At 56.6% G+C, this 27,669-nt stretch overlaps 9 protein-coding genes across 9 annotated transcripts; 2 read left to right on the top strand and 7 right to left on the bottom strand.

Annotated features, from left to right (window-relative positions):
• Positions 1 to 538: 538 nt before the first annotated feature.
• GCG54_00010023 (Bifunctional L-3-cyanoalanine synthase/cysteine synthase 2) lies at positions 539 to 2,510 on the top strand (the record flags this gene model as incomplete). The annotated part of the gene is made up of 7 exons (XM_045409956.1): positions 539 to 725; positions 783 to 972; positions 1,033 to 1,156; positions 1,206 to 1,296; positions 1,348 to 1,408; positions 1,464 to 1,827; positions 1,881 to 2,510. The coding sequence occupies 7 exons, from the start codon at positions 539 to 541 to the stop codon at positions 2,508 to 2,510; spliced, it is 1,647 nt and encodes a 548-aa protein (XP_045258991.1).
• Positions 2,511 to 5,027: 2,517 nt separating this feature from the next.
• GCG54_00010022 (uncharacterized protein) lies at positions 5,028 to 6,301 on the bottom strand (the record flags this gene model as incomplete). The annotated part of the gene is made up of 2 exons (XM_045409955.1): positions 5,028 to 5,440; positions 5,494 to 6,301. The coding sequence occupies 2 exons, from the start codon at positions 6,299 to 6,301 to the stop codon at positions 5,028 to 5,030; spliced, it is 1,221 nt and encodes a 406-aa protein (XP_045258990.1).
• A 1,406-nt stretch (positions 6,302 to 7,707) lies between these two features.
• On the bottom strand, positions 7,708 to 8,439 carry GCG54_00010021 (uncharacterized protein; the record flags this gene model as incomplete). The annotated part of the gene is made up of 1 exon (XM_045409954.1): positions 7,708 to 8,439. One exon carries the CDS (start codon positions 8,437 to 8,439, stop codon positions 7,708 to 7,710), a length of 732 nt encoding a protein of 243 aa, XP_045258989.1.
• A 36-nt stretch (positions 8,440 to 8,475) lies between these two features.
• Positions 8,476 to 9,260, bottom strand: GCG54_00010020 (uncharacterized protein; the record flags this gene model as incomplete). Its single annotated transcript, XM_045409953.1, has 3 exons — positions 8,476 to 8,594; positions 8,724 to 9,021; positions 9,087 to 9,260. 3 exons carry the CDS (start codon positions 9,258 to 9,260, stop codon positions 8,476 to 8,478), a joined length of 591 nt encoding a protein of 196 aa, XP_045258988.1.
• Positions 9,261 to 9,877: 617 nt separating this feature from the next.
• GCG54_00010019 (uncharacterized protein) lies at positions 9,878 to 10,641 on the bottom strand (the record flags this gene model as incomplete). Its single annotated transcript, XM_045409952.1, has 2 exons — positions 9,878 to 10,576; positions 10,612 to 10,641. The coding sequence occupies 2 exons, from the start codon at positions 10,639 to 10,641 to the stop codon at positions 9,878 to 9,880; spliced, it is 729 nt and encodes a 242-aa protein (XP_045258987.1).
• Positions 10,642 to 11,311: 670 nt separating this feature from the next.
• Positions 11,312 to 12,723, bottom strand: GCG54_00010018 (NADH-dependent flavin oxidoreductase nadA; the record flags this gene model as incomplete). The annotated part of the gene is made up of 2 exons (XM_045409951.1): positions 11,312 to 11,504; positions 11,561 to 12,723. 2 exons carry the CDS (start codon positions 12,721 to 12,723, stop codon positions 11,312 to 11,314), a joined length of 1,356 nt encoding a protein of 451 aa, XP_045258986.1.
• Positions 12,724 to 14,039: 1,316 nt separating this feature from the next.
• GCG54_00010017 (Neutral alpha-glucosidase C) lies at positions 14,040 to 16,658 on the bottom strand (the record flags this gene model as incomplete). Its single annotated transcript, XM_045409950.1, has 1 exon — positions 14,040 to 16,658. One exon carries the CDS (start codon positions 16,656 to 16,658, stop codon positions 14,040 to 14,042), a length of 2,619 nt encoding a protein of 872 aa, XP_045258985.1.
• A 1,612-nt stretch (positions 16,659 to 18,270) lies between these two features.
• Positions 18,271 to 20,139, top strand: GCG54_00010016 (Thiamine pathway transporter THI73; the record flags this gene model as incomplete). The annotated part of the gene is made up of 3 exons (XM_045409949.1): positions 18,271 to 18,978; positions 19,032 to 19,330; positions 19,383 to 20,139. 3 exons carry the CDS (start codon positions 18,271 to 18,273, stop codon positions 20,137 to 20,139), a joined length of 1,764 nt encoding a protein of 587 aa, XP_045258984.1.
• Positions 20,140 to 22,886: 2,747 nt separating this feature from the next.
• Positions 22,887 to 26,913, bottom strand: GCG54_00010015 (uncharacterized protein; the record flags this gene model as incomplete). Its single annotated transcript, XM_045409948.1, has 4 exons — positions 22,887 to 22,951; positions 23,224 to 25,112; positions 25,256 to 25,933; positions 26,000 to 26,913. The coding sequence occupies 4 exons, from the start codon at positions 26,911 to 26,913 to the stop codon at positions 22,887 to 22,889; spliced, it is 3,546 nt and encodes a 1,181-aa protein (XP_045258983.1).
• Positions 26,914 to 27,669: the final 756 nt, after the last annotated feature.

Raw genomic sequence — 27,669 nt, 5'->3', positions numbered from 1 at the left:
CGGCCGGTACATCCTCATAAGACACCCACCAAATGACTCACCCCTGCCTCAGACCATCCCATCGGGACCAGGGGGCAAGTAAGGTTCGGCACGTGTACGCGAAAGGAGCTGTTAGATCCGTGAATGAGCAAGTTCTTTTGCCTCGTGAGCCCTGGACAGTGCAGCTTCGCTTCGCGGGGCTGAAGATTCTCAGCTCATTGAGCAAGTTTAGTAATTGGCTCTGAGTGAGATTGGAACCGCCGAGACTTCTAGACGGGCTCTTGGCTCTTGGCACTGTGCTGCACTGTTACATCAGGGAAAGCCGAGGCTGCATGCCGAACGTCGTACCTCCAGCCTGTTCGAGTTAGTGAAGATTGCACCATGTAAGCCGCTGAAGGATCTGGGCTCGCCATGGTAGCCGTGGCTGCGGTACATGAAGTCAATTATTTGACGGAGATGTCTTGAAATGTAGCTTCTGGCCTTGATGGTACGTGGCTATCATAGAATCCCTCACGGACTCTAAGACTCGTCACCAAAGTCCATTCTATTCTTTTGAAAAATGACTTTCCAAGACAATGTCTTCAGCGGACCAAGCTCAGTCATTGACTACTTCGACCCCGACAAGAACCCCCCTCTTCCCCTAGTTGAGATTCCAGACCGTTTGAACCCGTTCCGAGAAGACGGAGTCAGGATATACGCAAAGATGCTCACATGTCTGCCGGCGCAGAATGTCAAGTCTCTGCCAGGTACGTTGCCGTTTCCTCATCTTTGTACGGCCAGAAGGTGACACACGTAACTTGTAGCCCTGAAGATGCTGCGAGAAAAGCCGCACGCCCATGATAAAAAGATTGTCGAGGCAAGCTCTGGGTCGACTGTGCTATCTCTCGGGATTATTGCGAGGGCTCTCTGGGGAAACGAAGATGTGGACGCCTATGTGACGAACAAGAAACCGCCAGAATCGCTGAATTTGCTTCGTTTCTTTGGTATCCGACCGTGAGTTCCGATTTCAATTGCTGGGTGGCGAGTATTTCTTCTGAAGTCAGCTTTTCTCAGGTGTCTCTACGGCGGCCTTGCGCAGCAAGAGCCGACAGATCCCACAGGCATCATGTGTAGGCTCCGGAGTCGAGCGGCGCAGGATGAGGATATGGTTTACCCTGGGCAATATGACAATCCGAACGTATGATGCCCTGGCTTTTTGGCAGCGTCCAAGGGCTGACAAATGACAGAATTGGAGAGCTCATGAGGAGTGGACGGGTCCCCAAATTTTCAGGCAGCTGCCTCAGATCAACATCTTTTGCTCTACCGTCGGCACTGGAGGTGAGATCAGCAGACCCCAAGTTCTTTTTGAGTTGACTAACATATTACTAGGAGTAATTACGGGCACGGGAGTATACTTAAAGGCCCGCAAGCCATCGGTCAAGGTTCTTGGGTCCGTCTATACATTCATGTTATGACTTTACTCCTGAAAACTAATGACCAGCAAGCGTCTTCAACAAATTTGGGGACCCTACACCGGGACCCAGACACTTCCACGGCTTCCACACCTCCGGCTTTCCATGGCAAGGCACAGTCGACAGCCGCATCGAAGTTTCGTCAGTTGACTCGTACCGCATGTCCATGCGCCTCTCCCGAGAAGGACTCATCTGTGGCCCCTCATCTGGGGAGGCACTTCACGGACTCCTCGAGTACATCTCTATGCTGAAACAAACAGGCAGCCTAGGCCAGCTGAGAGACGGGCAAACAGGAGAGATCTCATGCGTCTTCACTTGCAGCGATCTCCCGTACCAGTACCTGCCCATCTACTATCAGAAGCTTGGAGCGGAAGAGTTTCCTCCGATTAAGAATGATGTCAGTCAGACTCGCAGAATCCTTGGATTATCTGTCTAACATGACCGTGACAGATACTCTTGCAATGCGACCAGAATCGACATGATGAGAGATGGATCTTGGATGCGCGGAAAGCGGCCAACGTCATCTTTGGCACTGCGGAACTGCAGTTATGCCAGAAAGATGCTCTCGAAGTCAGCATCGAAACGGTCGAGGAAGTCTCAGTTCAAGGCCCACCGAAGGGTCGCTCCTGGATTTCCTTCATCGTCAATCTTCTCTTCCCAGAAAAGCATCATGCTGATGTCAACTGCTGCTCACATCATTCACGCAGCGTGGTTTCACCATCAGTTCTGGTCTTGGACCTCCGTAACCAGTCCGCTTTCAAGACTCGACATATACCGGGCTCGTTCTCGGTGCCCTTGGCAGGTCTGACGCCAGATCTGGCTGATGGTGACCTTTTTAGAGATGCAGAATCTGTTCACATGATATGTATGCAGATTCAAAACGCAGTTGCCACACCTCATGTTGTTGAGTGGCTGCGTACTGCAAGAGAAAGCCAGAAGGCTGTTGTATGTGTTTGTTATAATGGTGACGCAAGCAAACTTGCATCCTCGACACTTCGTGCCCTTGGAAATGAGGGCCTTAGCATTTATGGTGGTATGGAAGCACTTTGGCCTGAGCTGGAATGTCTGAAGCTAGTTTGAACAAAGAACCCTAACCCTAACCGTGATCACGGTAGTGTGGTCTCTCAAACTGCCATCACCTGGTGAAAGCTTTGTGTTAATTACACTGGAGCATATTTGTGCTTCCAGCCTACCTTGGATGGTCCAAGTTTATGCGTGCGGTTCTGATACAGAACTCATTGAGCTTCTCCTGTTGGGAGATCAATGACGTTTTGAGCTGTAATCGGACATTCGGCTTTGCAGTTCGTCAGGCTCCCGCTCGATCAAAAGTGTCAATCTTCATAGTGGCTGGCAGAGCTCAATCAAACTGTTGAAAACATTGTATTTTTGATTGAATAATCATAAGTGCAAATTCATGTAGGAATGCTTGCACGAGACATGTTTGCCATGACTCTTGGCCACAACCATTACGTGGCAGTTTCATTATCTGCCTTCTGATGCTTTTGTACACCAATCCCTCTAAGGATACACGAGCTTTCGCAGATATGGGTTCAGTTGTAAAGGCAGAAATGGGTTTCAACGTGCTTCAATTGAGGACGCCAGACTTGACCAGACTAAATGTTCAAAATTGTTCGAGGATTTGAATTATCTTTCTTGACGGCTGATTCCGTTAACCGTTTGAATGTGGTTTTGTAGTGTGCGCCTGATGATTTGAAACTGTATAATCGCACGTTCACGTTCTGGGAATGTTGTCTACAATCCAATTGTGCGTTGCTCATTGTAACAAGAGGTACCGTTGGGGATTCTCCCGTCCAACTGATATATGTTCCGCAGGTACTACACCATTAGCCCCAGATCTTTCAGGTCTCTTAGCTTCTGCAGCAAATGTCGTCTTCTTCAGCGTTAGGGCTTAGCCCTGTATTTCAAGTACCATCTTCAAGCCCCCAGCTTTCATACGTCGGCACGCAATCATGCATAAAGCCGGCAATGCCACTGGTGGTTCTATTGAGAGTCCGTCGAAGGACGTGGATATCATACACGCTACAAGAGGGACTACCAATAGTTTTCCATTATCCACAGGTCTAGTTTACCTTACTCTGGTAAAGAGAGTCTGTATAATCTTTTGTTTGGAAAGAAGGTGATGGATGAACGGATGAGACCCTAACCCTTACCCTTACCCTATAAAGACAAATTTCATTAAAGCTGGATAAGTCGGGATGAAGAAACTGCCTGACGTCGCCCCCTCAACTGTGCATATTAAACACACTAGCTCTAAGGAAGAAATAACTGTGTTAATATCTCCGTTAAAACCTATTTTGCAGCTCCGATCAAGATTCCCAAGTACACCTCCACCAACCCTACTATCATTATACCTTCGTCTCAATTGCCTATCTCTCAGACTGAATAATACATGGCTTGCAACGTTTTGATTGACAAACCTTGCGTCATCCAGGTCTCACTCACGGGGTGATTGTGCCAATCTCAGCGTCACATTCTCAGTCAGCTTAGGGGGTTGGGGTTGGTGCCACCTTCGCCGAGACGTTATGAGGATAGGCAAGCTGCATCGCACTCAAGGGTTGAGAGGTACACATTGCATCGATTTCCGTGTACAATTCAATAATCAGCATGTATCTCAATTCGCAATCATCTGCTCAAACATTCTTCCTCCCAAGACGACTTACACGATGGCCGCATGTCGTCAAACCAAGCTCGCGCCGATCCCCACCCTTGTGGCGCCACATCCGACACCGGCGACAGGGGGTTAAACAGACTCAGAAATAAGCTTATTACCCATGCTCGTCCCGCTGCCCTGCCGACGCCACCCGATGTCCCAGCCTCCACTGCGTCCCGTACCCTGCAACATTCCCTGTCCGCGCTAAACCAGGGATGCCCCCACAAGTACACACGCCTCGTTCAAGGGTGTTGCCCCTGATCGCCGCCCACGCCCTCCCCCCCTGAGGGTGCCCTGTCCAGGTACCTTACGTACAGTGAAGTCACTGAAGTCGGAGTTCCTTTTTGAGGACGGCGGCCCACCACAGGTTCATCACCCCTGTCTTGGTGCGCCTCAGTGCCTCGCCACACAGGGAGGGATTCAGTCTGGGGCCGACGCGTTGGTTGCACTGGCAACGGGAGGGGTTGCCCAAAACTTGGAGTGGTCTGATTGGATGTGGAGTGGATGGGTTCCCAACTACACATGCGACTGAGACGAAATCGTAGTCAATCAAGCTGGCCTATCGACATGAATCCAGCGGAACATGATTAAGCAAGATGTCCATGCGTGGTGTGCGAATGAAAACTCGCATGTTCCCCTCGATGGGAACAGAGATCAAATGAGAACTATGGGTGCATGCCGCGCTCATACAGGATTCAGCTTTCCACGAGACAATTGCCCACCAAAGACAGAATCGTGGATCAAGGATGTCCGTTTCTTATTTACAATATGTGGTAAAATGTAATATACAAGTCCGAGGACAAAAAATATAACGAAGAAAAGGCGCATGCGGCCCGCAGCCTGCGCCGAATCAGCAACCACCGTCTCGCCCCCCGGAACACTTCCACGAGCCCCCCCAGGTTCTCCATCAAAGTCTCATACTGCATTTACAAGCACTGAGAATACCACTCGCTCGACCTCGTGCACGTCGACCCGGCCGCGCAGGCAGTGGGGCCGGTGTGTCCCGCGCCGCCGCACTGGGCCCACTTCGCAGCCGAGGCACCGGCGGCAGACTCGGCGGCGGCGGAGGTGGCGGCGGGAGCAGCAGCGACGGAAGTAGACGACGCAACGGGCTCAGAGACCTCTTCGGCCGCGTCCTCCTTGACGGCGGGCGCGGCAGACGCAGAAGCGGAAGCGGTGGCGGCAGGCGTCGTCGCGGAAGTAGCCTTCGTCCAGCCGCGGCTGCGCGAGAGCTCGTACCACCAGTTGCGGTACATCCAGCCGTCGAAGTCGGTGATCTCCATGGACGAGCCCGCGAGCATGATGAAGTTGGACACGCCGGTCGGGGTCCAGTCGTAGACTAATTCTCGCTGGTTAGCAACCAATCCATCATCGAAGAATTAAAAAACTCACAATCATCCAGACCAAAGGTGTGTCCCATCTCATGCAGCAAGATGTGAATGCTCTCAGAGTCCAGGTTGTTGATCATGTACTCCCGCCCAATCTGCTGTCCCCAATCATACCCGAACCCGCCCTCGAGCCCGTCCGTCAGCCACAAGCTGTGCTCAAACCGCCGGTCCGCACCAGCCTTGCACCCGCTGAAGTCCCCGTCAATATGCGCCGCGCGATCGCACTCCGTCGCGCACGCCGGGACGCCATCGCCATCCTTGTACGTGGTATACACATCCAGCCCGTCGGTGCTGCCCTCGAGCAGACTCGCGTCCTTCACCGCCCACGCAACCACATTCACATCCACCTTCGCAAATGGGAACCCGTCGTACCCGTACAGCCACTTGAACCACTTCTGGTACTGCGCCGCGTACGCGCTCGCAATCTTGGTGCGCTGCGCGGCCGTCACCGTCGCGGAGGAGTCCCAGCGCACGCAGATGTTGAGGCTGCCGTTGGTCGCGACGAGCTGGTCCCAGCCCCAGTTCTTGTTGCCCGTGACGGCGCCGTCGTAGGTGGACTCGTAGTGCGCCCAGACCTCCTTCAGGGGCGCGGCGAGGGACGAGGGAGGGGAGAAGCCGGACTGGCGCTTCGTCGGGCGGTTGCGGGTCTGCGGGGAGAGGAGGCTGCGCGCGGCGGCGTGCGGGGCCGGGTGGTGGTTGGCGAGGGAGGACCAGACGGCCGGGTCGAGGTCGGCTTTGGAGCGGGAGGGGGAGGGGTGGGCGAGGGTGGTGGCCGCGAGGGCGAGGAGGAGGGAGGAGGTGAGGGAGGGCATGGTGAATGAGTGTGATGTAATGAGTGACTGGGTGAAAGGGTGCACGGGCAGAACGTGAGCCAGTCAGTTCTCCCGAGAAATCGAAGAAAAAGAAGGCGGATGGAGGGTGCGAGAGAACGAGGGACTTGGCTGCGCTTGACGGCGGGATATATATGAAGGCCGTCGCGCGTAGGCGAGTGAAGCCATTTTCGAGAGTTGCAGCGGGTCATCGCCAAGACGGTTTCTCGTGGGAGAGCGTGAGTCCGACCTATGCTCAAAATGAAGACCGACTAGAACCGTTCATAGGTGGGTTTTCCGTGTAAGTCAGGCGGGAGCCGGTAGCGCCGTCCTGTGATTGGCCCGGACCAGGGTCGGCGGATCAAGAAGATTACAGGACCGCCGCCGCCCTCGGATGCGGCCGATTCTGGGAGTTTGCGGATCCACACACGGCCGGGCCCCGGGGCTCGGCGTCGAGTATTGATTTGCGCCAAGGCGCTACGGGAGGCGTACCGAGCCCTGGGGTCGTGGGATGGGAAGGTCTCGCCTTTTTTGCAACGGGCTTATGTCATGATTGGGGACTGGTGTTTGTCCCTTTTGCGAATACTCGTGTCGGGGCACTTTTGAAATTGGGCAATGAGATGAGGCGCCCCTTTTTTTCAAATGCTCCTGTGATTCGGGTTGTGGGCAAATAATCTAGACTGGCTCTTGTCTGAAGAAGTGGATTTCACGGTGGAATAAAATCATGAAGTGGACTCATCGATTGCGGCTGAAAAATATTCCCAATAAGCCCCTTCCCGAATGAATTTCAACGAAAGTGACATTCGAATAAGCATTTACATGCTTGGCAGACACCATCCTCAGGCACATCACAGCGCAACCATCAATCCCCTCTCATCACACGATCCCCAAGCCCCGCATCACCGGTTGATCGTCCCGCCAAGCCTCGGGATCTCTGGTACGCTTAATCCTTGGCCACGATATCTGACAGCCGACAGGCTCAAAACTCTCCGCAAACAGCCATCTCAACGTTGCATTACTACTTCTAGTTATCACTCGGAGGTTTCTTCCCCATCAAACTGTCCTTCAACAGAATGCGAACGTGTGGCTTCCATCCGTGACCGAGATGGTGGGAACAAACACCAGCGTCATCTCGCTTACCGCAGAAATCATCGCACATTGCTCCCCCGTCGAAATGTACCTCATTTCATTCCGTAGACTGCTGACTCGAAGATTTTGCATGCGAAGAAAGTTCACAAAGTGCGAATAGACTTTTATGAATTAGACACAAACACATGCATGAAAATAAGCTTGAAATTCGGAACTGAAACTAAAAACCAACCCGCGACCCACCCTAAACGCCGATCCCAAATCGCAGATGTCATTCGCAACATCAAAACCAAAAAAAGCAGAGAATAGATCACCGCCACCTAATCCTTCACAACCCAAAGACAAACAACCGGCTTTCCCCCAGGCTGCCCCGTCCTCGTCCCATCCCACCCCACATCCTTCAAACACTTCTTCATCATATCCTTATCGTCCCCGGCAAAGCACAACCCGCGGTACCACTTCCCGTTCCCCGCCTGCACGATCTCGTAGCACTTGTTCTTCTTGGGCACGGGATTCGTCGCGCCGAAGCCCTTGAGCAGCTCCGCCAGCGACGTGTTGACGGGCACGTGGAACGCCGCGAACTGGATGCGCGCGTTGGCCGGCAGCTGCCACGGCGGCGTGGTGCTGCGGAACACGTGGATCTTGGTGTGCGCGGCCGGGAAGAAGTAGTTGTACCCGGGCTCGCAGCCGGTGCCGCCCGTCGAGTTGGAGAGGTGCGCGGCCGGGTTGCGCGGGTCGAGCGCGGGGAGGGCGGCGGCGGTGGTGCGCGCGAAGGGGTGGGCTTGGCCGGAGGGCTGGAGGGGGTAGGTTGTGTAGCCGCCGGGCGGGGGCGCGGAGGGGGTGGACCAGGAGTAGGATGTCGCGCCGGGGTAGGGCGAGGCCGGGGGTTGGTAGTAGTATTGGGGAGGCTGGTAGGAGTAGCCGTAGGAGGCGGAGGTCCAGCCCGGGTGGGGGATGTAGGGCTCGCCGTAGCGGGGGAGCTGGTAGCCGGTGTTGGGGCCCCAGGGGGGCCGGCGGGCGTCGGCGTCGGGGCCGTTGACGGGGTTCGACATTGTGTTAGACGAGGTGGTGATTTGGTTGCCAGGTATTTACCCAGTTGTTGATTCGGGGGTCGTACTGTGTGACCCAGTAGCCGGGGACTGGTCCTGCAAGCGTTGGGTCCCAGAGGCGGTGGTCGTGAGTTGAGGCTGAAGTGTTGAAACGGAGGCTGTTGGAGAATCGTGCAGTCAACTCTTGTTCTGCGGATGAGCCTGGAGGGTGTAAGCTGGCAATTTATAAGACAGAATGTGCTTGCAAGCACGCAGTGAATAAGTCTGTGTAGATGGCAGTGACTCACCCGAGTCAGACGAGGAGATTGATTGCGAATCTGTCTGGTCGCCGCGTGTGTCGCGCTGAAAGGCAAAGATTTCGGTGCTCCAGACGGGGTTGTTGTCTGGGTCGTAGAAGGTCCCGACGATGAGCCAGCCCCAGTGCGGAGGATCGCGCGAGCAGATGTAGTACTGGCCGATGATCAACTTGGTTGCGGGGTACGGGAGGTACTCTGACTCCTCTTCGGAGGAGTGTTGGGAAGCCACGGTGACAGATGATGAGTTGATGAGGTGGACTGAAAGGTGAAAATGCAGCTGGAGAAGAGGCTTTTGTGTGATGTTGGTGTTGGCATATTCGCGATAGAAGCAGAGAATGACAACAAATTTATAACAGTCTCGGGGTGAAGCTGTGTGAGTGAATCATTGACGTCCAGAATGACACCTGTGATGGAGGGTGATGACGAAGCCGGATCGCCATGAGACGAAGGGTCATTCGCGGGCGTGACATGCTGGATGCTGCTTAGTCCTGGAATATCGTGATGAGATGAATTGCAGCTGACGTGCATGTCGATGAATCACCCCGACTGGATGCGTCCTTCAAGGTGCACAATTGACCCGACCGCGACGATTCAGTCGCAAACTCGACTCGCATGCGATTCGCTCTGAGTCCATGTTTGGTTGATTGTGATGTATTGCTAGCTTGAGTGGTGTGGCGCGAAGGTGGCGCACCATTTGTGGCTGACGCCGACGCCAAATGCCTTTGATTTGGTGAGGCCTGTCCTTCCGCCAATGAGAAGCTGTCCCTAGCTGAGCTTCCAAGTCTCCACCTCGCCATCTTTGATTGGCAATCTCGCTCTGAAGTCGCGATCGTCGTCAATCGTGCTGGTGCATTTCCGCTTTCTCGAACGCCCTACGTATTGGCGAGTGATTGTCCGCCGCTGTTCCGTCTCTTGGTTCCAAGTCTGTGGTGTAGTGGTGACCAGTGAGCAAAACCTGCCTGCAAATCGAGAACCTGCCAGGCAACTCGACTGCTTCAACGGTGGGGCGCAGTCGACATGGGTGCCTAACTCCGGCATTCCCGCGTTGCTCGCAGCTCTCAGAAGTCCCCAAACCGCCGCTGGGCTGTCCTCAGCCCATCCAGCTCATCGTGCTCGTGTAAACATCCTCCTCCACGACTGCCCGCTCAATCCTCCACCTCGACATCCTCCTCAACAACCCTCACGCCGCCCGCCTTCTTCAGCTCCTCTACCTCTCGCCTGACCATCTTCCGCCTCTCCACCTCCGTGACCAAGCCCTTGAGGTACACCTCCGCCTGCACCGTCGCGCTGTAACTCATCGCCGTCCAGCTCCACATGTTCCGCCTCTCCGCATCCGCGCCGGCAGCCAGCAGCGTCCTCAGCACCAACAGGTTCCCGTTCCCACTCGCAAAGTGCAGCGCCGTGTTGCCGTCCAAATCCGCCCTCTTCACGGCGTCGCGCGCGCCGCTGGGGACGTAGGTCAGCAGGATCTGCAGGACCGTGTCGTGGCCGCCGCGGGAGGCCTCCATGATGGCGTCGCGCCAGCGGATGTCGCGGCGCAGGATGACGTGCGGGGTGCGCTCGCAGAGGAAGTGGACGACGTCGGTGTGGCCGGCGGTAGCGGCGAGCATGAGGGCGGTCTGGTGCGACTCGTTGAGGGCCGGGTCGGGGTCTTCGTGGCCGGCGTCGAGGAGGACGCGGCAGATGGGCAGGTGGCCGAGGGAGGCGGCGAGGTGGAGGTTCGAGTTGGAGAGGCCGAGCGGGGAGGAGTCGGGGTTGTGGAGGAGGCCCGGGTGGGATTTGAGGATGCGCTTGACGAGGAGGGGGTCGTTGGCCGTGATGGCGCGGCGGACGCGGAGGGAGGGCTCGATCCTGGGGGGTGGTGGTTAGCTGGTGTTACGTCACTGGCGGGTGTGGGCGATGCGTACATGGTTGTGATGAAGAGAGGTCTAGCAGGAGTGTTGACATGTAGTGGTGGAAGGTGTGACCGTAGGCATCGCTGTCGGGAAGAAGAAAAACGAAGGGCGTCGCGATGGTGGTGGTGGTGGGCGGGAAGGAGAAGGGATGGCAGGTTAGAGTTGGGATGAAAGCGGGAAATTGGGTTGGTGACAGACAGGAGCTGAACTTAGCTGTGGCGGCGTGGGAAGCCCCCTGAAAACGGCAGGGATGGCCAAGGGGCAGCGGCAACCAGGTCGTATTAGCGGGGGAAGGCGGGGGCTTTTTTGGGAGGTCAGCGTCACTGCCCCTCGGTCGCCGGGCTCACCTTGGTGGTTTCGGTGAGGACCGTGCAGACCGAGCTTGTGAATGAGGGATCATTGACTTTTGATCTGATGCATTTGACAGGACTGATTTTGAGCTTGTAGCATTTGGTCTTTTTTTTTCCCTCGCTTTTTCTTTGAGCCTTTTTCCTCCATCCGATGAAATCTCAATCACCTACTCAGGTTCACCCAGCATCATGTTGTGGCTGTTGTGGCGGCGCAATGTGGCTGGAGCAAGTATAATCAATCAGAAACCGAATTGATTGAATCTCAATGCCGTCTCGACACGCTTCGTCTCTATTTAACTCTAGACTTTTTATCCGTCCAAATCAAAAATCAACCTCACGCAGCAGCCGCATACGGCGTGCCAAAGGGCTGCAGCGTCGTGCCCTCAATGTCAATGTACCCGTACTTAGAGCCATCACTGTTCTCCGCCATGCCCTGCGCCCACTTCTGCAGCGACTTCTCAAACACCTCCTTGTACTTTTCCTGGCTGACATCCAGCGGCTCCTTATCCTTGCCCACCAGCCGGATCCTGCATCCCAATCAGCAAACTCATCACCAAAAACATCATCAGACAGAATAACTTACTGCGTGCCAGCCAACATATTCGTCAGCCCGAAATCATCCTCCCCAAGCAGCGTCTGCACCGAGCTGCCCGCCTTCCCCTCGATGATCTTCTTGGGCAGGTCGAACTCGTTGCACACCGGCCGCGCCAGACCCACCCCGTGCACCGTCTCCAGCGCCTTCACCATCGCGCCCACCGTCCGCAGCCCGCCAGTCACATACACCCTTGTCTTGCGCAGCTTGCCCACAATCTGCTCCGCAAACTCCAAAAAGAAGGCCTCGCGCTTCTTCGTCGACTCGCGCTTGTGCTCGAACGCCAGCGACTGGTACGTCCCGCCCGACAGCTCCACAAAATCAAACTTGTGCTCCTCCAGCAGCGCGCACAGCTCGCTGCAGTCCTCCGTCGAGAACCCGCCCTCCTGGAACTCGACCGAGTTGACCTTGATCCCGATGCTGAAGCTGGGATCCGTCACGCGCTCACGAATGGCCGCCGCGATCTCGAGAATGATCTGCGCGCGGTTGGCGAGCGACCCGCCGTACTTGTCCGTGCGCTTGTTCGTCGTCGGCGAGAGGAACTGCGCGAGCAGGTACCCGTGCGCGCCGTGCAGCTGCACGCCGTCGAAGCCCGCCTTGTAGCAGTACTCGGCCGCGTGCGCGAACCCGCCAATGACCTTGTCAAAGTCCTCCGGGCCCATCGCGCGCGGCTTGCCAAAGGTCATCCCCATCACCTCGCCCTCGAGCTGCACGTCGCTCGCGGAGATGGGGTGCGGGTTGATGTTGCTCGAGACCTGGCGGCCGGGGTGGCTCAGCTGCGCGTGCACCAGGCTGCCGTGCTTCTTCGCGGCCTCGGCGACCTTGCGGAAGCCCTCGAAGCGCTCGCCTGAGAAGGGCGCCGCGGGCGGGATGATGGGGTTGCCCGCGGCCTCGAGCTGGTCGTAGTCGATCATGACGTTGCCGGTGAGGATGAGGCCGGAGCCGCCCTCGCCCCAGCGGCGGTAGACGTTGACGAGCTCCGGGGTGGGGACGCCGCGGGCGGAGGGGTTGGCGGGGTCCCAGGTCGAGAGGCGCTCGGTCATGGCGCCCTTGAGGAAGCGGTTGGGGGCCGTTTTGCCCGAGAAGGGCAGCGGGAGGGGCGCCGCGAGGGGGGCGGGGTCGACGGTCTCGGAGGGGTATCGTGTTGGTGACATTGTGGTGTTGGGGGTGTTTGTCTATGGTAAGAGAAAATTGAGAAATTGACGGAGAGAATCAGCGGTCTGGCAGGTTTTATGTCCAGCTGCGATGGAAGCCCAGTTTATTCCACATCTCCTGGGCGAAGCGGAGCAACTGACGTGCCATGATTTGAAACCGCCCACGATGCTTTGTAATGGATCTTCGCCCTCCCCTCCCACGCCACCATGAGAGCATTACATTCTTTAGCGTTGGAAACTCGACGGGGGTGGCCCTTCTAGACGGCGGTCGGGTGCGAAGTGCGGCCCGGCAGCGTCTGCCTTAGCGCCGTGCCCGCTCGGCATTCGGAGGGTGCCCCTCGGGGCTGCTCATTGGCTCACGCGAAGCAAACACCGAACTGAAAGGAACCCACATCTGCCGTGGACGTCCGTGGAAAGGAGAATTAGACATGCTGGATTCTTGCAGAATCGCATCGGGCCTCGGCAGCTGGTGTGAAACTGACGAATCGGAGCGGCGATTGGCGAACTGGAGGGGAGTCGTGTGCGTCATGGTGTGGGGGGCCCCTGTTGCTGCCTGCGGTGAGTGACTGCAGTGCGATGCACCAAGCTTTCCGCCCGTGAGATTTCTAATCTGACGACCGCGGGCGCGGGAATCTATCCGTCTTGAGGCTCGGAGTTTTAGTTGATGCGCCTTAGTAGGCTTCGCCTTAGGGCGTGCTGGTTCTTGAGGTCTGATTTAACTTTCCTTTTCATGGTGGATAGTGAGTTGCGATTCAGGTGTTTTGAGTCCTTTGAGAAATGGAGGCGCTGATGTCATTGCAACGAACGAATTTGTCACTGTTCGAACAAAGCCTCGTCATGAACCAATGCGCGCTAAAAAAGGAGTAGAATGAATGAAACGCATACGGTGCCCGGCTGCCCTACTTACAGTTCCCCTAGAATGGATGCATGGTGCATGTAGTCGAGTTATTCCAACCAGCTGTAGTCACCAGCTCCATGGTTGAGGCATGACAACAAGACAGAAAGTTAGACGATTGAAGGTACAAACAAAAAGATGCGCCGAGGGGGAATCGAACCCCCGGCTCCCCGACGCTGCTCGATGGCAACGGAGAATTTTACCACTAAACCATCGGCGCGGTATCTCTTGAACCCAATTGCGGGTCCTCGATGGACGTCGTGGTGGCGAAGCGGCTGAACTTGCTGTCCTTCGCAGAACATCGCGAAATCCCAGCAGAGATCCATTGGCGGGATCAAAATCGCATGAACTCTTGCTGAAAGACACATCTGATGAATTCGATCCAAAAACTTCAAAATTTGACATTATAATCTCGGCATATCTAAGCCCACTTGACCGCCACATTCCACACCCGCCTCCCCCTCGCATCCAGCGCCTTCTCCGTCGCACCACTCACACCCCTTTCCTCGCCCACAGGCAACACCACGTCGACGCCCTTCTCAGCCCACAGCGGCTTCCACTTCGCCCCGTCACCCGCGACAACCTCGCCCCGCACCGCAACCGCAATCTCACCACCCACAATCTCGTACGTGACGGTGAACTTGTACTCGGCAGGCTGCTCGCGGCTGATGCCATCGTCCTCGAACCAGGCGTCCTCAAACACGACGCCCTTGACGTCGTCGTCGGACACGCTCTCCACCGTGCCGTCGCCGCGCTGCACCGGCGGCGGGAAGATCTCCACGCCGCGCCAGTCGTCCTTCGCCGTGCCGGGAAACTCCGGGTCCTCGGCCGCCGCCGCCGTTGTCGGGAGGGGTTTGCCCACCGGCACGGCGCCGCCGATGCGCGCGAGGACGGGGATGGAGTTGTACCACGGCGCGAGCACGGTGTGCCACTCGCCCGCGGCGAAGTGCTCGTACGGCGCGTTCGTGTTGAGGAACCCGAAATCCTGCGCGGCGCCGCCCTTCTTGGGGAGGTACACCCTCGCCGAGTCCGCGCCGGGCTCGTACACGCCGCCGATGAGGAGCGTGTCGCCGAACCAGTACTGCGTGTCGCCGGCCTTGACGGCGGGCGTCCACACCTCCGGGTCGGCCTCGTAGCCCCAGCCGGTCCAGCGCTGCGGCGGGACGGCGGTGGCGTGCGCGCGCAGGTTGAGGGAGTAGGTGTAGGGGACAAGCTCGTAGCGGCGCTTGACGGCGGCGCGGATGGTCGGGGTGGCCGCAGGGTACATCCACGGCTCGATGACGCCGCCGACGAGGTTGTCCTCGTCGGAGGTCTTGAAGCAGTTGATGGCGAAGCGGGGCGAGTGCACGCCGAGCTGGATCCAGCGGACGAGGTGTTCGGGGGTCGGCTGGGGGCCCTCGAAGCCGCCGATGTCGTGGCCGTAGCAGTGGAGGAGCGAGAAGGAGGCGTTGAGGGCGAGGGAGTTGCCGCCCTTCATGGACGCCCAGGCGGTGACGTTGTCGCCGGACCAAGAGCTGCCGCAGTACTTCATGGTGCCGGCGGTGGCGCTGCGGGTGAGGACCAGGGGGCGCTCTTCAGGCTTGCCCTCGATGGTGGCGTCGTGGGAGGCCTTGCCCATGAGCTCGGTGTGGATGGCGCGGCCCCAGATGCCGACGTCCTTGCGGTCGAGGCCGGCGGGGATGGGGACGAGGTCGGTCTTCTCGAGGGCGCACTGCCACTGGTCGTCGGGGACGGTGTACTCGTTGTTGTCGTTCCACATGACGTCGATGCCGACCTTCTTGAGGCCGACGACGCCGTCGTACCACCACTGGTAGCCGGCGTTGCTGGTGAAGTCGATGTGGCTGCCCTCGCCGCTCTCGCCGCCGCCGGCGCTCCAGAGGCGGGTGACGGCGGTCCTGCCGGTCTTGGGGTCCTTGAAGAAGGCGCCGGCGTCGGAGAGCTTCTTGTACTCGGGGTGGGTGGCGAGGACGTAGGGCTTGATGTTGGCGAGCAGGCGGACGCCGTGGGCGTGGGCCTCCTTGGTGAAGGCGCGCGGGTCGGGGAAGCGGTGGCGGTTCCAGGTGAAGACGTTGCGGGTCTTGGGCTCGACCTCGGCGACGGTGTAGCCGGAGCTCATCTGGAAGGCGGTGCAGGGGATGTCGTGCTTCTCGCAGTTTGCGATGAAGCCCATGATGCAGTCGTGGGCGCGCGGGGAGTCCTCCATGCTGTACTTCATGCCGCCGCCGATGTAGCCCATCATATAGCGGGGCACGCGCAGGGGGAAGCCGACGAGCTCGGCGTAGGAGCGGACGACGTCGGCGACGGTCTGGCCGACGATGATGTACTCCTCGAGGCCGCCGTGGGCCTGGCGGTGGACCTTGTAGGCGCCCCACATGCCGTCGAGCTCGGAGCCGATGGACCAGGTGGAGCGGGAGTGGGCGGTGGAAAAGATGCCGACGGCGCCGGCGTCCTGGGTGACGTTGATGAGGAGGGGGATGTGCTTGTAGAGGGGGTCGCTGCGGTAGGCGTCGTAGCCGAAGGTGTCGGAGGCGGAGATGGTGAAGCCGCGGCCGGAGAGGTCCATGGGGGCGGCCTTCTCGCCGAGGCCGACGTGGAGGGTGCCCTTCTTGTAGACGGAGTAGTGGGCGACGCCGGCGCCGTCAGCGGAGTAGGAGCGGAAGGGGAGGTCTTGGTGGAGGGGTTTCTTGGTGGTGGCGTCCTTGAGATCGATGGACAGGATGGGCGCGTTGGACCACTCGATGGAGGCCTTTGCGGCGGAGGTTGTGAAGGAGCGGGAGTTCTTGTCCGATGATGAGGCGACGTCCTTGGGGCACGAGTCGGGGCTCGGGCGCTGGGCGCTGGCGAAGGGGGGGATCGGGCGCGAGGCGGAGGAGTAGGTGGTGCGGAAGACGTTTGGGCGGACGACCTCGAATGTGAAGGTGAAGGGCTCGATCTCGGCGTCGGAGGACTGCAGCTGCAGCGAGGCCGGGGCGAGGGCGGCGCCCTGTGCGGCCTCTTGCGGCGCGTACTTTACCGGTGTTCTCTCGTTTTGGAGGAGCATTTTGGAGTGTGTGGTTTGGGTCAAGGAGCAACAAGCTCAAAGGCAGACGTCAATGTCTTGGTGCGTGATGCTTTTATTGTCGAGGAGGGGGAGGGGTAGTGGGGTGCTGCACACGCGCATTGGCGAATCGAGGAGAGTTACGTGACGGGTGAGGGGTTGTTGGGGGGACGGCAATGGCGACGCGTCTGGGCCGGTCTCGGGGTCTGTCGGCCGACATTCTGTGACGCTGGGTCGGATGGAGACCGAGACGAAATCAGCCAGTATGTTGAGGGAGGGTTAGAGTTGCCGGATCGTGAGCACGATGCCGTGGTGGTGTTGAATTCGTGACAATGACAGGCCGAAGAGGGTCGTGTCGGGATTGCGGGGTGTAATTGGAGAAGGCTCCCCCGACTTTTTGCGTGAACCCCACATCCCCAAGGGGAACGGCCGGGATGCGTGCGGGGGAGAGTCATGCTGTGGCCGTATCAGGAGCGAGAATCTGACTCGTCGGTGGGGGCGCGTCGCAATTATTGTGGATTTGGAGTGTCATGTCGGCGGCTGCTTTCCTGAATGGGGGCGGCACGTCGGCTGGATACTCGATCGAGGGCGGCATTCTCGACGGATGGCGGGAAGGCGGCGGGCTAACGAGAACAGGAGCGGGAACAAACCGGAGACACTTTGCTCGTGAAGGCTTTGATTCGGTTGGGGGACGCTTCGAATTGTTTATTACCTAGGCTAGTCTCGGGGTTCGCAGCGCACGTCGGAAACCGTCTCCCAGCTCTGGCTCGTTGCGTCACTGACAATCACTTGATTAGTTGCTCGACATGAAGCTATCCAGTATGTTTCAATGGCTAAGGTAATGCTTCTTTCCCCGCACTGCTCCTCACGATGCTTGCACCAAAAAGCTAGGCGGCTCGTTGGGGAAGGGGCCATCTCGTGAGTCGTAGCGCTGCTGCCTCACAAAATGCCAAAAAGGCCCCCACCCACGACATTGGACGAATGAAAAGGCCAGCTGGCGTCCCCGACATCCCCAAAGTCGCCCTCATTTCCCCGCGCGGAGAAGGGGCCCCGTGTTGCGGTGGGGGAGCAGCGACCCAAAACATGGAACGAACCACTCACAGCCCTCAGCCATCGGCCTTCGTCCCGTGACCACCACGATCCCCCGTCCTCGTCCAGCGCCATCATTCGACAACCACCTCATCCCTCGTCTCGTCTCTCCTCCATCCCGCCAGAGCGGCAGCCGGCACTCGGATCCTGCTCTCATTCGCACACTCACCGCCCACACCACCACCCGCCTCCAAACGGGACTCGCTTCCCCGAGGGGACCCCACGAAGACGCGGCACTCTGCACCAACACGGCAAGGCCTCGACACTCAAGCTCATCCCATCCCGAGCCCTTCCGTCACAGAGCCTCACCTCAGCCCAATCAGAGACCGCCCACCCCTGCCAATTCTCTCGCGGACGTTGGCCGACGTGCGTCCTCTTCTTCCAGCCTGGGAAAATTGCCTCCTTGGGCGTCTTCCTCGTCCCGATGCCCAGAGACAAGACGCCGCCTTGAGCCCATCCCTGCTCCTCGGCGACCGAGTCGTTGACGGGCAGGGGGGCCACCGCCCGATGTCTTCCCGCCCCCAGAATGTCGACGTCCATATCACGGCCGTCCGTCCCACGTTTTTTCTCGACACTCGTCCAGCCTGATCCTGAACTCGAGCCTCACCTGCAGACAGACGACGACGGCACCATGGCCACCACCGACGACTCCAACAAGCCGCCTGTCGACCAGGTCGAGCACGCGCAGCCCCCCAACGCCAACCACCGCCGCGATGCCGCCGCCGAGCTGCTGGGCAAGTCCGGCACCTCGCCAGAGCACCGCGTCGTCGTCACCGCCGACGACGACAAGCGCGTGCTGAGGAAGATCGACATGGTCATCCTGCCGCTGATGCTCTTCGTCTACTTCCTCCAGGGCATCGACAAGTCCACCCTCGCCTACGCCTCCGTCTTTGGCCTCATCGAGGACACCGGGCTGGTTGGCGACCAGTACTCCTGGCTTGGTTCAGTTGTGTATCTCGCCCAGCTCGTCATGCAGTTCCCCCTTGCTTGGGCTCTCGTGAAGCTGCCCATCGGCAAGTTCACCAGCTGCATGGTCGCCTTCTGGGGCGTGACCCTGGCCTGCATGGCTGCTGCGCACAACTTTGGCGGTCTGCTTGCCGCGAGATTTTTCCTCGGCACGTTCGAAGCGTCTGTCGCGCCCTCCTTTGTCGCCATCACCCAGATGTGGTGGCGCCGTCGCGAGCAGACCCTGCGCATCAGCTACTGGTACGCCATGAACGGCTTCACCAACATGGTATACCTGATCCTCCCCTTCAGTACATCGGCAATCCTCTAACACCACCCCAGTTCGGCAGTCTCATCACCTACGGCCTCGGCCACATCTCCTCCAAGCTCAAGGAGTACCAAATCATCTTCCTCTTCTTCGGCGTCATCACCGTCGCCTTCTCCGTCCTCATGTTCTTCTACATGCCCGACTCTCCCGTCGAGGCAAAGTTCCTCAACGACCATGACAAGGTCATCGCCGTCGAGCGCCTGCGCATGAACCAGCAGGGCGTCATGTCGCGCGAATGGCGATGGGACCATCTCTGGGAGAGTTTGCGCGACCCAAAGACGTGGATCTGGTTCGCCCTTGTCTTTTCCATCTCGTTAGTCTCACTGTCTCCTCACTCCGCCCCTTCATTAACTAACAAACCACAGCATCCCCTCCGGCGGCATCTCCACCTTCGGCCCCCTCATCGTCAAGTCCTTCGGCTTCGACTCCTTCCAGACCATCCTCTTCAACATCCCCTTCGGCGCCGTCCAGCTAGTCTCCACCGTCGGCGGCTCCTGGATCGCCACAAAGATCCACAAAAAGGGCCCCGTCATCGCCGGCCTCTGCGTGCCCCCCATCGTCGGCTGCGTCATGCTCATGGTCCTCCCCAACTCCGCTAGCAAGCGCGCCGCCCGCCTCGTGGGATACTACCTCATCTCCGTCTACCCAGGTATCACGCCCCTCATCTACTCGTGGTCCGCCGCCAACACCGCCGGCGACACCAAGCGCAAGTGCACCTCGGCCGCACTCTTCGTCGGCCAGTCCGTCGGCAACGTCGTCGGGCCTTTGCTGTACAAGCCCTCCGAGGCGCCGCAGTACGCCCGCGGCCTGAGGTCGAACCTGGCGCTGTACTGTCTGATCATTGTCATGGTCGGTGCCACGAGCGCGTACCTTGCGTTCTTGAACAAGTCGCACAGCAAGCGCCGCGTGGCGATGGGCAAGAGCGCCATCATCATCGACACGAGTCTGTTCTCGGCGGCTGAGGCGGAGCGGATGCAGGCCGCGGGGCAGTTGACGGGCACTGGAGACGGGCAGGAGATGGCTGCGGCCGGGGACGAGGGCACCACAGCTGGGGATGTTGGTGCGAGGGCGTTTGAGAATCTGACTGATTTGCAGAATGAGGAATTTGTCTTTGTTTTCTAGAGAATCTGTGAGAGTAGAGCGCGATAGATTCCCGTGAGAATACGACATTTGCGTTGAATTAAACACTTGAATGGTGCTGTTGAGAAGTTCATGTTTGACGAGTTGTGACTGGGACATTTCGAACACTCGTGCATCATTCAGGTAAGACAACGAAAAGAAGGGATGCCTTGGCACACAGAACGAGTGGGACTAAGAGGTATTATCGCCCCCAAGGATTCTTCAAGCTACTGATGTTTTGATCTTGAGCAATGAAACAGCGAGTTAGTTAGGTCCCCATACCATTGGATATAAAAAGGGGCACGTACGCAATCGCTCCGTGGAGTCTTGTAAGAAATCAGGGCTGTTGTTGGTCCGTTTTGGAGTTTAGGCCAACTTGGTCTTGCACAGATTTCTAATGATTTTGTGTCTAGATGCAGACGTTGGCCTATTCTGCAAAGTTGATTGATTCTAATTTTGCTGCTGGAAGGGGTGCATATATAATGAGTATGTTTAGCTGGTAGATCGAGGGGATTTGTTGCGCGGGGGTGGTGGTGGACGGTGGGTTGTATTTGGTCACGGTCCCATCCAAGGTGTCGTCCGGGCAGGTTGGTTTTCTTTTCTTTTGGTGGTTGTGAAGTCTCTGGAGGTTGTGGAGCGTTTGAATCAGAGGTGGAGGTTTGCTGAAAGAGCGTGTGGTGTATCGTTAGGGGGTGAGCAGATGTCTCTCTTGGTTCGGGTGCACGGCTGATAGTTATTTTGATGTGCTGCTGTGACATGTTTTTGTCCCAGACTTGGGGAGGAGCCACTGGGAAGATGTACGATGTGCTTGGTCTTCATCTGAGTTCTTGACTCTGAGGGGGTTTTGGAAAGTTGTGTGTGGTGGAGTATGATGTTGAGTGGAGTGTGTGACTAAATGGGACAACATTGATATTCCTGCCCAAGTTCGCGGGTCAAAGATGAGATAACGTGGAACCTGGTACTCTTGATGGAGATACGCGGGACGTGATGCGAGCTCTTCTTTGCTCTTCATGCGGACTCACTGTGCTCGATTCGGTCACTATTGGGGAATGTGTCACGTCTCCGGCTGCACCAAAGTCCCGATGGTTGCGGAGATGAAATGGAGGTTCTTTTGTGGCGATGACTTGCAGGTTCGGCGGACTGTGCGGTACCTTGTGATACTTATTGAGGGAAAGCCAAGAAATGCTAACAGGAAAACTAGACATTTCCTTATTGTAAGGAATTCAATTTTTGTGAGCACATTCTATCTGCGTCGTGTTGCGGCTCCCGATGTAATGCTGCATTGTGAAATGCTGGACAGAGGAGGTTGGAGCTGTTGCACCCAATATTGGAAACCTTTCTTTCGACGGATTATATGCGATGAAACTAGGATGCCCGCTCTTTTGGTCTTCGTTAAGCAACGGGGATGACATATGAGAAGGAGAGAATGGTCGCTGTGGACCCTTCGCTTTCCAACGTGTCTGCTTTTATCTGCTCATGCAAAACAATGGGTACTGGAGCTGTTGTTTGTTGTTGCCTTCATGATGCTACTTTGATGGTTAGAATCCGCAGTCGGGAGGTATCTGGCCCTCGCCCGCCGGATGGTTTCGTGAACGTGATTGCAATACAGCAGAAAGAAAAGAAACATTCAGATGAACCGCACAGGGGAAGAGCTTATAGGCTTACCAGGAGGACTGATTAATTGCTCACTAGAAAAGGCTTATTGCCACCTTGACGGAGATCATCATATAACTTGGCTGCAGATTGGGTGATTGATGATGTCCTCGATCCCTCGCGCCGAGTTGCCGAGGACTAACGAAGTAGGAAAAGGCTGAACGAGTACTTGCAATTATCTAACACAAAAACGATTTGAGGAAGAAGAATAAACCTTAGCACGTTCCAACCAACGCAATCATAGATTCGGAAAATCTTCACCAGGTTCAACCCAGGCGTACCCCACGTTGAGATCCTACGCTGTCATGCTTGAAAGCGCCTTACTACACTGTAGTGTAAGTGGGATCTAGTTGGTCTAGAAATCTATGCACCCGCAGCGCTATGCCCAAGTAAGAAGTTCCGGTCGGGTACGAAGCATCCGTGCACGATACTTCCCTCCACTAGAAGATACTTCGAGTACCGCAGCACGGACCTGTAAGAGAGACCAGCATCATCCCGATTGACATGGATCAGATACCCGCCGTCCGCATTTGGTCCTTGTCTCGGTACTGATCGGACGGCTGACTGAAGAGGTAGGAAGCTTATTCTGGAGCTTATTTCGACTTGGTCACTTGATCCATTTGGCGACCGCGAGCACATTTAATCCCATCGAGTGCGAGTGGACTGCAGTACACCAGCGTGTAGGAGCGATAGCGATACCAGGCGAGTAATAAATTTTGTGGTTGATTGGAATTGGAGAAAGACTAGAGGTCCAAGTACTCCACTCATACTCAATGGGAAAGTGCCGCTTTTCAACGACACCTTGTTCAAGCAGGTATACTTCAAAAATATCAAGTCAAGAGTTGTAGTTATTAGACGACAAGAGGCAACTCACCGTCGTCATATGGGCAGCAGAGGCACAGAATTGAAGGATCACGCAAAGACTACGAAATATTCCATACGGAAAGATGCAAACAAGATCATTTATTGATTAACTCGAATGATAATAGATAATCCGAAGAGTTCAACACGGAAGTGTCATACTCAATACTGACAACCAGCGAGGAGAATTAAAAAAAAGGCGAAAAAAAAAAAAACAAAAAAAAAACAAGACCCATTTACACGAAGCTCCCTATCCAGGCGGTAACCCATCCGTCACCCAGCCAAGCCATCTCCTTAGTGACTGCGTACCAGACGATTGTGCGCAATGAGGAGGCTGTGAGCTGGGTATTGACAAAAGTGATTCATCACCCGGTGAGCTACTTACTAACACGGACAAAAGAGGGTAACCCTGAAACAAAATCTTGAAGCCACCAACAAACAAAACTGATCAGACTGGGAAGAATGCATGACTTACTTGCCCTGTCAAAGTCAGAAGGACTACTAAACACGATGAAATGAACACATGAGATAACACGATAATGCGGGTGCAACCGCAAGCACATCAAGGCATACCGTCATCTCCTCCTGTCGACTGTGGGCCTTTGAGCTCGGGCCGCATAGAGCTCATCACCATTCTCTTCTCAGCCACTCCGATAAGTTGAAGCTGTGCAGCGGTAGCGGGCTTAGACGCTCGAGACGATCGGCAAGGCGTTTGGTCATAATTCCGGCTCTCATCGACCGTCTTCTGGCGGAAACCCGACGGATGGACGGAAGACTGTGCGGCTGTGGGGGGCTGGCTGCTCGGGGGCGGAGTCAAGACAGTTGTGGGATTAGTCCCCGACGAGGCCTTGGCGAGTGCGAGTCTCTCGGCAGCAGGCTTTGAGACGCGAGACTGGTTGCCCTCGTTGACGATGACACCAAGCGTGTTGGGAGTCACAGCCTGAGAAACGGTGCCGCTCCGCGACGGAGTGGCGGGGGAAGAGAATGAGGATGCGTTGGAGGCCTGACCCAAAGTCGACAAAGGAGGAAGACCGGTCGGAACGAGGTTCCCACTCGATGTTGTTGGACTCGGGAATGAAGGGCTCATGCATTGAGACGGTGCGGTGAAAGCATCAGATCCGGGGGAAGCTGAAACCCCAGTGAATGAAGCAGCAGATCCAGTGAAGGGAGAATCAGCAGTTCCGGTGAAGGAAAATGCCGACTCGGAGAAGGAAGCAGCAGCAGATCCAGGCAAAGATGAGTTCGAAAGGAAAGTTTGGCTGTTCTCGCGGTCACTGGTGCGAGGATACACCGGAGTCAACGACGCGGCGACGTCCAAAGATTGGATGGTAGCGGGCGAAGACGTGCCAAAGTACTCGACCATACCCTCCCCAGGAGAGGCGACTGGCGATGGTTGATCAGTGTTGTGCACCCTTGGAGTAGGCGCTGTGGCAGCAGGACTGATGGGAATGGTTCTAGCGCGATTGTTGGACTTGTTCGTTGCATGCTTGGATGAAGTTGCCTTCTGGACTTTCTGTTTGTCGGACTTGGCCGTTGACTTGTCGGATGGCTTGGGCTCCGTAGCCTTCTGAGTGTTGGCTGACTCTCCCTCCGCAGCCTTCCGCTCCTGGAGTCGCTTCCTTCTCCCAGATCGCGAGGACTTCGTCTTGGCGGTGTTGGTGGAAGAATTGGTGTTGGTGTTGGTGTTCTTGCTGTTGTCTGTGCGCACTCGGGTCTTTGGCCGGGTCGAACCAAGCACAGCCGTACTTGCCAGTCGCTTGCGCGTGCCCTCCTTGCACTGTTGCCTGTTGATGCTCTTCCCGGCTGCAGCGTTGCGAGCGTTCGGTGCTGGCGCCGATGTGGTCGACCTGGCCTTGTTACAGCCGGACTGAGGCTTGGAGGAAGCGTTGGCGCTCTTCGGAGCCAAGGGCTTGCGCACTGAGGATGTCTTAGAGCTGCGTGCAGCAGTCGGAGCACCCTTTCCCTGCGGCTTCGAAGCGGATGCGTTGGAAAAAGCGTTGGTGCTCTTAGGGGCCAATGGCTGGCGTGCTGCTGGTGTCGTAGAGGCGGACGCAGCAGTCGACGCAACAGATATCTCTCCCGGTACCTCCGCAGGCTGAGATTTGCTCTCAATAGCGGAAAATACTTGGTCATAGTCCGAGTCATTGAGGTCGACATCGTTGTACATGTCCTCATTGTCCCCAACAGAGTCCTTAGTCGAGCCGGTCAGGTCAACATAATGCGGCGCATTCGCCGGAGGCCGCTCATTCTGCTGTTTGAAGGAACGTATCTTGCCGATGTACCACTCCACGTCCGCGTTGTCGATTTCTGCACAGAACCGTCTCATATCAGCAACTGTTTCGGCAAAGCATCTCGGCGAAGTGACCGAGTGGCGGCCCAGACAGTTGCCACATTGCTTCTCCTTCTCCTTATCCTTGACGGGGCACTCTTTGCTAGGATGATCCTTGGTGCAGTTGAAACACCTTCGTGGGAAGAGGCAGCTATCTTCTAGATGCCAAGGTCTGCCACAATTGCTACAGAAGATTGCGATTGCTCGGATATCAATTGGCCTGATGAAACTATTTAGCTACCATGCACCAATAAGCTGAGAAACGATTGAACCCACCTAGCCATTGCCAATCGGTAATTCACGTAGAAGTCATCTTTTGCGGTCTCGTATGCTTGAAGAAGCTTCCAGGCTTGCTCGACGTCGGAAAAGGAGACGATAAGCCTCGACCATCTGACTGTCACGGAGTGAACTTGAATGCCAAACGGCTCCTCGAACCAGTCTCTCCGACCCCTCATGTTGCGTTCAGCCTTGCAGCCATAAAATATGATCTCGACATAAAACCGGTTTTCTGCCGACTGGAAAGTGTCGATGGTGACGTCGAGGACTGCCTCCAGGTCTCTTGCCTTGCTCGACAAGGACAAGCAAAGCTCCTCTTCGAAGGGGTCATTCGATCTTTGGAAGCGCTGCATGGCTTCCGCACTCGTGAAGTTGAGCCACAAGGTGCCGGCCTTGCATCCGATGCCCTTCAATCCCGCCCAAGTCGCGTCTCGCGCACTCAAGGATCCGATAATATCGGCCCTGTCGCCGGAGAACTTGTCCAAGGCGTTTGCAGGCCTCACCGTCAGCCTCAACGTGTGGGGGGGTGTAGGGACCCGCCTTCTAGGCTTCGGTCTGAGGAAGTGGTCGAGGTCGATCAGCTTGTTGCGGATCACATGGAATTGTGCTACTGCTGGATGCACCCCAGGCCTGTGTTTTCTTTGGCGGGGATTGCTGTTGTCGTTGCCTCGAGCGGCCCTGCGGTACAGTCAGTAACGGACAGCTTGAAGACAGACGCGCCGCAGAGAGCTGAGAGATACTTACCGATGTCGGGTGCTGACATTAGACACGCTGAGGCAGGGAGAATTTGGCGCGTAGGACAAACCTCCCGGGGAGAACGGGACGAAGCCCAGAGCGGGGCTGGAGTGGTGGCTGCCGTGCAGAGGGCTCATCATGCGGATTGGTGTGGTTGGCAAACGAGTCGGGGAAGGCGTCTGGCTAGGCGGCAACCAAGTTGTCTGCGAGGACATGGGCAAGACGGGCTGGCTCGGGGGGGTGATGGTCTGGGAGGAGTTGAGATGAGGAGAACCATTGTGGACAGGTGATGCCATGTGGTGAACTGAAGATGGCGTATACTGGACGAGTGATGCCGTGTGATGAAAAGGTGTTGCCATATGATGAACAGGCGATGTCTGATGGTGGAAAGGGAAGGCCGTGTGGCGACCGGGCGATGCTGTGTGGTAAACGGACGATGATGGCGTATACTGAACGGGTGATGCGGCCATGTGGCGAGTGGGTGATACCAAATGATGGACAGGCGTTGTCATATGGTGAACGGGAGATGCCGAATGGTGGAAAGGGGAGGCCATGCGGTGAACCGGCGATGCCATATGATGGGAAAGCAATGTTGGCACCCAAGGGCCGGACGATGCTGGCGTTTGGTTGATGGGTGACGCCGAACAGTGAACGGGAGATGCCATATGGTAAGAGGGTGCGATTGGTGGTTGATTGGCTGCCATGTGAAGCGCCGAAGCGGGAGGCGGCAGGCCGGCAGGCGGATACCCCATGTGGGTGGGCATCGAAGGTTGGGGCCAGAAGTTTACCGGGCTCACTCCCGGAGACTGCTGCCACGTGCCGGACACCGGAGCCGAGTTCGAAGGCACAAATCCACTCGGCCGAGAGGGGGCCGGCATGATCCATCGACCCCCATTCGAGGCTGCATCTTGATGTTGATGCATGGTGGATTGTGGGATTGAACTCCAAATGGTGAAAACCAGTTGTCATGTACCAAGGCGTCAAGTACCAAGTGGCTGCAAGCAATGAAAAGAATATCAAAGAGGAAGGTCAAAGAGCCTCAAATGACAACATGAGAGAAACAGTTGAGTGGCCTCACTGAAACAAACGAGGATAATAGAGTGAACAAAACGACCGGAACAAGAAAGTGTTCAACACGGGTTGCAAGAGTTGCAAAGATGTCGGATGAAGGCGTGATTGTGTTGGCTTGAATGGAAGCATCTTATGGAATGTGTAGCAGTATTAAAGCAACAGAGCAGGTTCATCATTGACGGCTTAGAGAGGACATCACAATCGGCAAAGACTCAAGTCAGGCAGACGGAGACGCGTCTGAGAATCGTAGCATCCCACTAAACAATAACAACACAATCATCATTAAACTGGCGCAAAAGGCCAAAATCGAACAGAACAGACAGAAAAGAGACAAAAGTAAACAAAGATGAAGATACACGAACGCGTCCATCATGAGACGATTCAAGACTGAAACTAACTGAACGAGTCTGCCCCTCTTTTGCAATTAGCGTTGTGGCGATGCTCAGAGAAACGGACTTGTCCGTCTCCGAAAGTCGGAGAGGGTAGACTCGGCCCGCAGCGTCGTGGAGCAGCAGCTGTCTGTGGTGGATATCGGCAATCCTGAAAAAAGATTGCCGAAACGCACGTGAGGCTGCGCTTAGCCCTAGTGAATGTAACCCAACCCTCCT

Source organism: Colletotrichum gloeosporioides (genome assembly GCF_011800055.1).
Source record: "Colletotrichum gloeosporioides strain Lc1 chromosome Unknown consensus_82, whole genome shotgun sequence".
In the NCBI taxonomy this organism is placed as follows: Eukaryota; Fungi; Ascomycota; class Sordariomycetes; order Glomerellales; family Glomerellaceae; genus Colletotrichum; species Colletotrichum gloeosporioides.
The sequence above is the reverse complement of the archived record's forward strand: the minus strand, read 5'-3'. Positions and strand labels throughout refer to the sequence as shown.